This window comes from Dysidea avara, chromosome 1 (genome assembly GCF_963678975.1).
Source record: "Dysidea avara chromosome 1, odDysAvar1.4, whole genome shotgun sequence".
In the NCBI taxonomy this organism is placed as follows: Eukaryota; Metazoa; Porifera; class Demospongiae; order Dictyoceratida; family Dysideidae; genus Dysidea; species Dysidea avara.
Window position 1 is genome coordinate 31,401,117 of NC_089272.1, and position 13,474 is coordinate 31,414,590.

A 13,474-nucleotide genomic window follows, 5' to 3' on the forward strand; every position below is an offset into this window, starting at 1 on the left:
GTAATACTGTGTAACAGGCTGAACATAGCTCAGGGGCAGATTTAGGGTGGGGGGAGGCTAAGGGGGATGTAGCTCCCCCCCCCCCCCCCCCCCTTTCCTTTCTATGTTGATACTTGGCTAATAAAACCCTAAATCTTCTAACTACTGTATGTGTATCAAAAGCAGACTTATTTCAGGAACTATGCATCACTACCAACAAATAATGTCTATGTAACTATATCTATTGTTCAACTCTGTTCCAGGAGAGTATAGCAGCTTCCTTTTCGTCAAGAGTTCTTCAAAAAACAAGTTTCGATTGTGGGTTGCATATCTTTAATTGTGGGATTTTTTATTCAGATAATTAGGCCAATGAAACTTGATTACCAGTTTCTCACTCAGATTTTTGAAAATTTGATGCGGGCTGGCGGTTATTATTCATTATTTTCCAAAAGCACAACACACATCCCAAACATGAAGATTTCTGCCAAAAAACGGTGAAATCTACATTGATTATTCTTGCACTAAATAGCTAAAGTACGTTACTAATCCATATAAGAATATTCAGCTATTTCTGTTACTCCTAAACAAGTGATTTTTCCATTAGAGTATAGCTGATTGCTCTATTAGAGTAAAAGTGACTGCTTTATTAGAGTATTTCGATCTGAAATACCAATAATGAAATTCCATGCGGGTATATAAAAAGGCATGCAGGCGATGACGCGAAACTGCTAATCAAGCTTCATTGGCCTTAGCAGTGTTTTCTACTATGGCTACAGGGGCGGATCTAGGATTTTTTGAAAGGGGGGGCTAAGCTGGACAGGGACATAGGTAACTAGCCAGACATTAGAAGATATCAAACCTTCTCACAAGGCCCTAGTTGTAAGATTCATGTAGTAACCATGGTCAAATTAGCTATTTGGAATAGTGATTACATTAGTGTGCAAAGCACACTAGCATGCCAACCTAGGGGAGTCTGGGGGCATGCCTCCCCAGGAAATGTTTGAAAATTAAGCTCTCTAAACCTCAGTATAGCTAACCCCCTAGAGTTTCCCCTGGGTGGACACCTACAAATTGAACTAAATAACACATGAACTTTGTTAATGCAAGCTTTCAATGCATCTAAAAGGTCTAATGTAGCTCTGAGTTCACTGACTTCATTCACCAATATTATTTTAGTGAAGCAACTGCCTCACTTGCCTACATCGTAGCTACTCCTCTGGATAATCTTTTCATTTGTAGCTACCAAGCATTTAGATATAGCTAGTTATATACCATAATGCATCAGCTCCTCTTAGCCATGCTCTAATCAGCTAAATCTGCGAGGCAGAAACATGTATAGCTAAGTAGTGGTGTTGAACATCACTATTATTAGTATGCATGCTCCTTAGCCTTGTGACACTTTGTTAGCCATAACACTAATAAAGTGTACTGAAATGCAGAATGCAGTGAAAGGTACTAGTAGCTATTAGCTAGTCCACTGGCAATCCTTAGCAAAGTGCAACTATATTTGCATTTATGGGCTTTCTGAATTTGTTGTTGTGAGTCAACTTATTATATCTGCCGGGTTATGAAGACTGAACTATAGGCTAGCTACAAATACCAGCACCATAACCCACAGCATGGGGTCATATCAGAAGGTAACTGATACAGATTTTACATCCAAAGACAAAAGTGGGTGAATATACTATAGCTACCTTATGAGACTGCAAATTACCAAAAGACTACAGTTTGCTAAATGGCTGAGTTGGTAGCTACAGTAGCTACATAATACATTATTATACTGAAGCTGATAAATACCAATTAAACCAACTAACACTTTTGAATCATATAATTCATTTTAAAATACACTAATCACCTCTTATAGCCATAGTGGAAAACACTGCTAATCATCTGAATAAAACAAAACCACAATTACAACTTTTGTAACTGGAGATGCAACCCACAATCAAAACTTGTTTTTGAGGAACTCTTGAGGAAAAGGAAGCTATATTCTCTTAGAACAGAGTTGAACAATAGGTATAGTTACATAGACATTATTTGTGTTGGTAGTGATGCATACATGTAGTTCCTGAAATAAGTCTGTTTTTGATACACATAGAAGGTTTAGGATTTATTGACCAAGTACTAACTTAGAAAGGAAAGGGGGGGCTACAGCCCCCTTAGCCCCCCCCCCCCCCCCCCCCCCCCCCTAAATCCGCCCCTGGACTATAAGAGGTGATTAACATGGCTTTTATATATTAAAATGATATATGATTTAAAAAGTGTTAGTTGGTTTAATTGGTTAGAATTATCAGCTTCAATATAATATGTAGCTACCAACTCAGCCATTTAGCAAACTGTAGTCTTTTGGTAATTTACAGTCTCATAAGGAAGCTATATATTCACCCACTTTTGTCTATGAATGTAAAATCTGTATCAGTGACCTTCAGTGCTGGTCACTGTAAAGTGTTAATAATAATAATATGACCCCATGCTGTGGGTTATGGTGCTGGCATTTGTAGCTAGCATAGATCAGTCTTCATAACCTGGCAGATCTAGAAATAAGTTGACTATCACAACAGCAAATTCAGAAAGCCCATAAATGCAAATATAGTTGCATTACTTTGCTAAGAATTGCCAGTGAACTAGCTAATAGCTACGCGGGGAAACTGGGGATTTTGCCCCGGGCCCCAGCCTGAAAGGGGCCCCAGGAGGCCCCATGAAGGGCCCCTTGAATACCTGTTTAAAAGATTGATATACTCTAATAGAGCAGTCAGATCTAGATATTCTAATAGAGCAGTCACAGTATTCTTCAGAGGAGTGGTGTAGCAGCTAATAAATAAGGAGATATGGTTGGTGAGGGGTAGCTATTGTCATTGTGAGCATGTAATAACCTTTTTTTTCCTTTTTTTGGTCTTCAACTTACTGTACAGCTTGGGTGAATTTGTGATTCAGAATGGAAACCTCCTTGCCCCTGGGGCCCCACTTTAACTCTTTGCCCTGGGCCCTTTAATTTCTCTGGGCGGCCCTGGCTATAGTACCCTTCACTGCATTTTGTACTTTATTGGTATTAAGGCGAACAAAGTGTCACTAGGCTAAGGAGCATGCATACTAATAATTGTGACGTTCAACACCACTACTACTGAGCTATACATGTTTCTGCCTCATAGATTTAGCTGATTAGAGCATGGCTAAGAGGAGCTGATGCATTATGGTATATAGCTAGCTATATCTAAATGCTTGGTAGCTACAAATGGAAAGATTATCATGCATGCATGATAGCTACTCAATGCATATTGTAATCAGTCTTGATTTAATGGAAAAGTAAAAGTTAATTATAAACTGAAATTTCATTATTTTCCACTGAAAAACTGCTAAAAACACTCAGATTCATTTTTACAGAGGGCCTAATTTTCAAAATTTCCTGGGGGGGAGGGAGGGATTTCTCCAGACCCCCTAGGTTGTCAAAGCACGCTAATGTACTGTAGTCATTATTCCAAATAGTTAATTTTACCATGGATACTACATGAAACTTACCACTAAGGCCTTGTGAGAAGGTTTGGTGTCTTCTAATGTCTGGCTAGTTACCTATATCCCTGTCCAGCTTAGCCCCCCTCCTTTCAAAAACTCCTAGATCCGCCCCTGTAACTGAAAATGAAGCGTAATGGCCACCATTCACTTTTCAGCAATTGATAGCTGGGGCCCATGTTCAGATGAAAGCATTAAGTATAATGTCATTTTTCTTTTGATATAACCGAGTAGGTTCACCAGTGTTACCAGTGGTGGATCTAGGATTTTTAAAAGGGGTTTTCTGAAAATTGGTATAGCTAAATAAGGCATCTGATGACAATTCTCCAGAAAATTTTGAGATTTGAGATCGAATTTTAAGCTATTTTTAGTTAGCAATTACAATAACTTCAATGTTTTAAACTGTAAATAGTTAGGCAAATATAGTGACTACAATTAAGCTGTAGCTTTGATTGCTCTATTAGAGTAGTTGCTTGACTGCTCTATTAGAGTATCTCGATCGTTTTTAATGCAGTGGGAGACGAAAAGTGAAGTGTTGCTGAGGGTTTAATAGCTATAAATGGTGTTAGTTAAGTGCAACTGCATGTATGCTACTGGTATATAGTTGTTTGCTATGACAAATTATCAATACAACAATGCTTATGTATTGAGAATGCCACTAAGCTAAATTCAAAAGGGGGTTTCTGTCGAAACCCCAGAGTTTCTGTCGAAACCCCAGAAACTCATTGACAACATATTACAAAAAAGTAAACAAACAAGTGCCATAAAAAATAGGAATTTTAAGTTCAATAATCCATGACTGATTTATAGGGATCAACAAGCACAAGGAAAAATAGTAAATTTAAGCTTGAGTAGGGATCATCATACAGTATGACAATACTGTACATTAGGAATCATGAAGGTTTTGGTTTGCTGAGATGGTTTGGGCTAACATGACTTATAATATGGTTTATACATGTTTGTTCCAGTACAAAAGCATCAAAAGTTCACCGCTTTCACAGAGCTCAGGTAAATCTATATGTTGTGTTTTCAGTTATTAATGTTACAGGAAAGCCAGTTTTACTATGTAATAGTAGCACCTCCTTGAATAATGTAGCACTGTAGCAGTACTTAATGCAACAAAATGCACTATATCATTTATGGCACTGGTAGATTGCACCATGCATGACCACAAGTTAATACTGCATGTCTTCTATCATATCATCTTGTTTGTTTTCATTATCAGTATCAAATTCTATTACTGAAATGTCTAATGAAGTTAATCCACAAAATAAATAAATTACATACATGTAGGTCGGTCAGATTAAAAATATTAGAAAGTTTAAAAATAGGGAATGGGTATTGCTGACAAAATCCATGAAACAAGGAAGGACTGATGGAGTGAATTAACAAAAATCATGGTTACATGGAGTATAAACCATATTTTGACTATGACTAGTGCAATATTTAAATAACATACATTATGCATACACAACAGTTCCTTGAAACTTACATGCATAAAATGTATCACAATAAAATACTGTACTGGCAATTGCTGATTCAATACTGAGGCAGAATACATATTTTCCTGGCTGTTTCAGAAGTGGCGAGACACATAAAACTTGACCTAGTGTAGCAACATATACTCCTGGTACTTCTACATCATTAAAACGACAGCCATAAGTGTAAAAATCCTGAAATTCAACATTGTTTCCAGATACTTGGATTATTGTTCCACCTAAAATGCTTCCAAAACGAGGTTGTAGAACTACAAACTTTTCTACAAAATAAAGTTAGCATCAAACTATACACATGTTGAAGGAATAATTATGTAAAAATCATTACAATAGATTACACTGTACATATATTGCTGTTATTGTTATCAGAGCTTTACAGTGTCCAGTACTGAAGGTCTGACAGCAACAAGTACTGCAGCCTTTGGATTACCTAACCTAACAAACAGGAACTAGAGACTTAAACATTACTTAACTTACAGTAGCTAACAATAAGGTGAAACAGAAAATGGACCAAAGATAGGGGAAAAAAAGTTGGATAGATGGATATTTGGAAGATGTTTGGAAATTCACTTTGGAGCTGATTAATTGATGTTTCTCAGCATTTTACAGGTTTACAAACTGATCCAGTTATTCAATTTAAAGACGTACTAATGATCAATGCAGTGGCGGCGGAAGGTGGTGGCTAGAGGGGCTTGAGCCCACCAACTTTCAGATGAGAGGGGCAGAGCTCCTTCAATTATTACCTTGTGTGATGTCACGAGTGTATATATCTTGAGATTAAATATTGTCGTGGTATCCAAACTGGCAGCTACTGTATATCAAGACACACGATAGTGTGTCGTGCGGCCCAGAAGCCGGCGCGCCACACCGTGAGTATATTAACAGGAAGAAAGAAAACGCAATTTTCACACCTATGTAACTCTGTGATCCCTTATCCGATTGGAACCAAATTTGCTAGAGACGTGCCGCCCAGTTAGGGGAGTCTACATACCAAATTTGAAGAAAATCGCTCCAGCCATTTCCGAGATACGAGCGAACAAAATTTCGTTTTAATTTCTTCGTTTTTTTCTTCTTCTTCATCTTCTTCATTTCGCACACTTCGCAAAATTCACCATAAAACACGAATGCGTGCTTGGATTGGGCTGAAATTTGGCACATTTAAAGGGCTCATTAAGGCGGATCTCCGTACCAACTTTGGTAGGAATCCGATGAACATCCACGGAGTTATGATCGATTATTTTCGTAAAATAAGGTCGAAGGTCTGTCACGCCTACAGGGTAAACCCCTTGGAGGAATCAGTTGAAAATTGATATGTAGATGGAGCAACCATCGTAGGAGTGCCTTTTTGTGGTTTGAAAGGAATCGGGATAAAGACCATGGAGATATGACACAAAACCCAACCTGTGTCAAAATTACGCGATCGATTTTTATGAATAGAAAAACTATTAGCTTTCGTGTCTACCAGGCAAACCGCTTAGAGCAACGAGCTAAAAATCAGTATGTAGCTGGAATAATCATCATAGAAAGTTCTTGCAGTAGTACAGAAGAATCGGATTACAAATCACTGAGTTATGATTCGAAAGGCAACTACGTGCAGCAAATGCGAGATCGAGATACTCTAATAGAACAGTCACCCTAATAAAGCATTCAGCTGCATTTATAATTTACTCAGTTATATTACATTGCAAGTTATTCTGTAGGGAATTCAGCTACAAACAAGTCACCCTGTAGTCAGATCAGCTAGAAGAAGATACCTAACAGAGAGTTCAGCTACAAAGAAGCTATCATGTAGAGAGTTCAGCTCAAATAAATCACCCTGTAGAGAATTCAGCTACAAACAAATTGCCCTGTAGAGAGATAAGCTAGAAGAAGTTACCTTGTAGAGAGTTCAGTTACAAAGAAACAATCATGCAAAGAGTTTAGCTGCAAACAAATCACCCAGTAGAAAGTTCCGCTATGAACAGATCACACTGTAGAGAGAAACAAGTTATCCTGTAGATAGATCAGCTAGAAGAAGTCACTTTGTAGAGAGTTCAGCTACAAAGAAACTACCATGTAGAGAGTTCAGCTGCAAACAAATCGCCCTGTAGAGAATTCAGCTACAAACAAATCACCCTGTAGAAAGATCAGCTAGAAAAAGTTACCTTGTAGAGAGTTCAGCTACAAACAAATCACCCTGTAGAGAGTTCAGCTAGAAACAAGTCACCCTGTAGAGAGATCAGCTAGAAACAAGTCACCTGTAGAGAGTTCAGCTAGAAGAAGTTACATTGTAGAGAGTTCAGCTACAAAGAAATTACCATGTAGAGAGTTCAGCAGCAAACAAATCGCCCTGTAGAGAATTCAGCTACAAACAAATCACCCTGTAGAAAGATCAGCTAGAAGAAGTTACCTTGTAGAGAGTTCAGCTACAAACAAATCACCCTGTAGAAGATTCAGCTACAAACAAGTCACCCTGTAGAGAGTTCAGCTAGAAGAAGTTACATTGCAGAGAGTTCAGCTACAAAGAAACTACCATGTACAGAATTCAGCAGCAAACAAATTGCCCTGTAGAGAATTCAGCTATAGACAAATCCCCTTGTAGAAAGATCAGCTAGAAGAAGTTACCTTGTAGAGAGTTCAGCTAGAAACAAACCACCCTGTAGAGAGTTCAGCTAGAAACAAGTCACCCTGTAGAGAGATCAGCTAGAAACAAGTCACCCTGTAGAGAGTTCAGCTAGAAGAAGTTACATTGTAGAGAGTTCAGCTACAAAGAAACTACCATGTACAGAATTCAGCAGCAAACAAATTGCCCTGTAGAGAATTCAGCTACAAACAAATCACCCTGTAGAAAGATCAGCTAGAAGAAGTTACCTTGTAGAGAGTTCGGCTACAAACAAATCACCCTGTAGAGAGTTCAGCTACAAACAAGTCATCCGGTAGAGAGATCAGCTAGAAGGATCACCTTGCAGAGAGGTCAGCTACAAAGAAATCACCCTGCTTCAGCTTTTCTTCTTCCTGTAGTAAAGAAAAAATGACAGGTTAAAAAGCCCTAAAGCCGGCCATAGGCCGGCTTTGGGGTATACAAATACAAAAAGAAGTGAAATCTAATCCAAAACAGCCAAGCTGTAAAAAAGTGTGCGGCCCTGAGAAAGGCTATGGTGAAAAAAGATGTGAAATCCAAGGTGGCGGCCAAGAAATGGCTGTGATGGTAGGTTAATGGTAAAAATTTTAATAACAACAATTCAGGTGAATTTGGTGCCGCTTGGTCTTGGCACAAAATTCACCTGAATTGTCGTTATTAAAGTTTTTACCATTAACCTACCATCACAGCCATTTCTTGGCCGCCACCTTGGATTTCACATCTTTTTTCACCATAGCCTTTCTCAGGGCCGCACACTTTTTTACAGCTTGGCTGTTTTGGATTAGATATCATATAGTGGAAGGATTCATTGTATATATGTTTTTTTTTGAAAGACTTTAATTTACAATACTTCTGCAAAAGTGCCACTAGATTCAATCTCGTAGCACCTATTTTTCAAAATCTTTCTAGTTTCCCACAGACCCTAAAAGGAGCATGCTAGCATGCATGCTGAGTATACTTAGCACATCACTGCAGCCTCCAGCTTCCATACAAGTGTCCACTCAAATAATTTTGAGGCCCTCCCCCCACCTTTTCACCTTCCTCTGCCTCTGCAATGATTGGAGTGGTTACTGGTATGGCAATTTCTACTGTATTGGTATTCAGCACAAACACTGAGAACCAATATTGCTACCAATAGCTTGCATGGCAAGTGTGAGTATCATTATTTGCAGAATTATTTAAAGCCTTTTTGTTAACAATTAGAAAACCTTTCTATTAATTGGTATGCTAGCTACTGTATAAAATGCTAAATTACAAGAAGCCATATTAATTATGTAAGTGAGCACTTTGCTTGAATATTCTTACCAAGGTTGTCTGAGTTTTTTCCCCTAAAAATAAAATAAAAGTAACACACATACATACTGAAAACTACACCATACTACTACTTATTACCTAACTATATACCTATTACTAGCTACGTACTTAACTTAACCAATGTCAAAGTCAGGAAATTCGTCCTCAGCAGTAAGCGAATACTGGCGGAGTATCATTTTTGCATTGTACCTCCACAAAGTCACAGACAGTTGCTGGAGAAGTTGGCGCCTAGCAAACTTTCGAGGTAAACCGTTCCTAACTGTTGTTCTGTCAGCTATGGATCCTAAAATTGATAGGGCATATGGTGACCAAACACCAAAGGTCTCACATACAAGAGGGATAAAATCTCCTCCATTATCATTCACAATGTCCTGGTATTGAGTGTCCTTAGCTATCTCACCAACAGCAGCGGCCACCCCAGCCTGAGAAGAAGCAGAAGATATGACAGCAGACTGAGTGGTACTTCTGACGGAGAGATAGGATGACCAAGATGAAAATCAGGGTGGTATATGTCGCCAGGACGAGATTGGTCAGATGAAATGCCCTGCTCCCTAAGAACACCAGGGTGATCTTGGAGCAAGGCATGGTGTACAGTAGAGACTAAAGCATTATGACGCTGGATCCTCAAGGGACCATGAGAGCACCCCAGAAAATGATCACCAAACTGGTCAATGACAGATAGACAAGTACAGAGTGGTAAAGAAGGGAACAAAGGAATGCCAAGCCACAAACGTAAAGCTATAGTAAAGGAGGAATAGCTAGACCCAAAGCAGGCTGTGGAAGTGCTTTAAGCCAACCACTGCTGGTGCCAGAAGAATGTGATAAAGCACGCAGACGTGCTTGATCACGAATAGTGGAACTGCTTACAAGCTGTTTAAAAAGTGAATCATCTAAAATGGCTTGAAGGTCAGTTTGAGAGGAGTTATGCAACACAGAAACAGACATATCTTCAAAGAAAGCGAGGGAACAATCCTCCCCGGGAAATGGCATAAAAACATCAAAAGTTTCCACTAGACGTGACACTAAAATACGGGCAGAATTACAGGACCCCACAAATGTAGGAGCAGCAGAACGCTCAGATTCACGTAGGCCGCCCAAGCCTCCTAACCTAAATGGCAAGGTGGCTTGTGTCCAACTACTATTAGAAATTCCACAACACAAAATTCTACTAAGACATTCACACAACCTATGGTCAAAATGTGAGGGAAAGGAGCCCAAAGAGGAAGATGGCACACAACGTAAAAGGTGAGTGACCTTGCAAACGCTAAGACAGCTCCTAAGCAGATGCAGCTCTACTTGAGGGTCCTCGAGGTCAACCAATTTATCCTGAATTACAACTATTTTATCAAATTGAACAGACAAAAAAGCATCGTAAAACTGTGGAAGTCCCCAAATAGGAGATCCAAGAAGCTTCAAACCACTGTTCTTGGGGTTGATACGCTTGATGGCAGGATGGAAGTTAGGAAAAGAACTGTCACCAGAAGGCCAGTATAGTTCACACTTGGATAGGTTGATGTAAAGACCAAAACTGGGATCTGACTCAGTAAAATGTGAAAGTAATGCGTGAAGACAAGATCTAGTACCTATAAATGTGCCATCATCTAAATACCACAGGTTAAGAAGACATGTTTCACTAAAAGAGATGGAACAAAGAAATTGCACCAACACCAAAGAAAAAAGTAAGGGACCAAGAGGATCTCCCTGTTGGACTGTGGAAGCAAGAATACACCTGTGGCCAAACCTCAGCTCAGCAGGTTGACTGTAGCACCAATACACCCAGGGGGAAATCTCTGGAAACTCTTTACACACACCATCAAGAAAAGCTGAGCGATTACATTCATTAAATGCATTCTTCATGTCTATTTTGAGTAGAGCCAGAGATTCGTCATTGCCAAATTGGGAAAGAGAATGATGGACAGCATGGATAGCTGCCTCAAGACCACCTGGGATACCAACACCCACTTGACCATAAAGTAGGAAAAAGTCAGAGAGAAAGGGACGAGCAAACTGACAGCACAGACGACTGGCAAGGCGACAAAGAATTTCACCAACTGCAATAGGGCGAACACCCCCATTCTTTTTCAGAAGAGCTGTTAAAGGGGCACCACACAACCAAGGGGCAAGCGATGGAGAAGCTTTTCCAGAAAGCAAAAAGTTCATCAGACGAGTGAGGGTGGTAAGGCAAAGTTTAGCAGAAGGTGCAGTGTGGCCACTGACTGCATCAAGAAGGTGTTGTGCCCGTAAACCAGAGGCACTGGGACTGGTACCACGAGGAAAACCCTTCAAACATACTAGTACAGCAGATTCATCTACAACTGTCTGAGTTGTTACAGTTTAAGAAAATAAAGAATGGCACTACAGGATAAACTAAATTATCTGCTATACAGCCACCTTGATAACTCATCAAAATGTGGAGTAATCTGGACAAGTACTGTACTTTATGAGAGCATGCATTAAAATTAATTGCATTGTCTAATTGGTTGTCTGGATAGTGTATAGAAGCCAGAGTAACCAGGTATTTTATTTAACGTTACAGTATATCACTTCTGTTTTCCCATATTGAAAAATCACACCAGAACATATTCAGCAAAATGTGTGTCTCTCAAAAAACCCCACCATACAGTATTGTCACATCGGTATGCAGTGCACCTGTGGTTTTATTTATGTATAAAAGTATTGGATTAGTATAATTGGCATTGACTCTTTAAGGTACAAATACAATAAATCAGATATCGGTACAACTTAAAATTCATATTGGTACATCTCTTATTGTAAAAAGAATAAATACATACATAAAAAAAACAATATTACATATCACAAGATTAATGCTAGTTGCAATGTGCATAAGTAGATCATAAAATATTCACTGTGAAAAAACTACAGCATTGTCCAATGGCTTGTAGTCAAATATTACATAAAAGTGACTTTTAGTTAGCAGAATAAACAAATAATCAGTAAACAAACTACCAAACATGGCTTGTGTGGTAAAACACAAGTACAGATTGTGTGGCAAAATGCCAGTGGACAGGCTGAAGGGAATTCTCAGTATAGTATGCTCCAACTAGGGAATTTGGGAACATGCTCCTACAGAAATAGCTGTGACAATCTGGCAACAATTTTAGAGAAAAGGTGATCTGAAAGTATGGTATACTGAACTGAAGGGGTCAAAACTGATCTATGATTACAGTAGTCACAAGCCAAGGTTCAAATAGCTCAAATTTACTTACAACTAACCTTTTCTCTACAACTAGCCCCTTTTTAGCCCTTGTAATGACTAACCATGCAGTTACTATTATAATGGTGCTCTTGCAAAGTCTGAAAGGAATTAATCTAAAGTAGTCTACTCTCTAATGTAAATATGCTGAAAATAGTTGACCTTGTGAAAATGAATGCATAATGTGTTTTACACACTGCTAATTGCCTCACCTTTCAATGTCTCAATAATTTCACGTGCAATTATGACCAATGAGGTTTCAGAGAAATCAGAGTGAAAATAAACAGATTTAGTGTTATTTAATGCTATAAAATTCAGCTGATCTAGTTGAGCATTGTCTACTCCAACTGAGAATAATTGAAATATGTTAGTTTCAGCAAGCTGTGTAGTTGCAGGTCTTATATCACCACCTTGGCCATCAGTAAGAAAGATTGCAATTTGTCTACTGCTGTTGCGGACACCTAGTGTACCATTCAAGGCTGATGCTCTTAAAAGATCTAGAGCAAGAGGAATGTTAGTTCCTCCACCATAATATGGTATGTTTCGAATAGCTGTAATCAGCGAACTTTTATCTGTGTATCGATGTAGAGGAAAGTGTAGAAAAGCCATATCATTGAAAATTATCACTGCTACTCTGCTACTTTCTGGTCCAATGTTCATTTCCAAAACAAAATCCTCAATGAATTCCCTGACATATTGGTAGCTTGTTAAGCTGACACTTCCAGAAGTATCAATCACAAAGGTTATATCAGTGTTTTCAATTAGATCTACAATGAAAATAAACAAGAATTAATGTCATGACATCCGATTGTCACTGTGTCATGGCCTGTACAAATATTTTAAATAGATGCAAGCCTTACAGGTGGCCATGGCCTTCAGCCAATTGCTGGTCAAGCATCTAATTCCCTGTGGGAAAGTTATGTGTGTGCTTGCATGTCTATCTGACAGAACAAAAAGTTTTATGTTGAAAATAGCCATTTTGTGAGAGTATAATACCACATTAAACTTCCACACAGGTACAGTAAACTGGAAATTTTGCACTGAGGTGATTTCTTCATTCCTTACAACAGTCTCAAATCATACTATTTTAAAATTACTAACCAAGGATACATAGCATCACAAGGAAGTATTTATTGTATACTGTAATATATTAAGGTCTATACTGGCCAAACTGCAAACTCTAATAATTACATAACAGTACGTTGAAGAACAAAATTAATGTGATCAGATCCAAAATAGTAGTGCAGCTAAGTTCTATTTGTATATTGTAGATTTGTAGGTTTAGTTATAATGTGTTATAGAACATTTTAACGTAGAGTTGAGTGTGATCAGTGGCAGACTCAG

The 13,474-nt window shown here is 38.6% G+C and overlaps 1 protein-coding gene across 1 annotated transcript in view; it reads right to left on the reverse strand.

Moving 5' to 3' along the window:
* LOC136261610 (sushi domain-containing protein 2-like) overlaps positions 1-13,474 on the reverse strand; it is a 67,185-nt gene that overhangs the window by 35,558 nt on the left and 18,153 nt on the right. Inside the window, exons 2-3 of the mRNA XM_066055640.1 lie at positions 12,343-12,897; positions 4,979-5,245 (exon numbers count right to left, since the gene is read on the reverse strand). Coding sequence (XP_065911712.1) covers positions 4,979-5,245; positions 12,343-12,897 — 822 coding nt within the window. The remainder of the gene's footprint in view (positions 1-4,978; positions 5,246-12,342; positions 12,898-13,474) is intronic.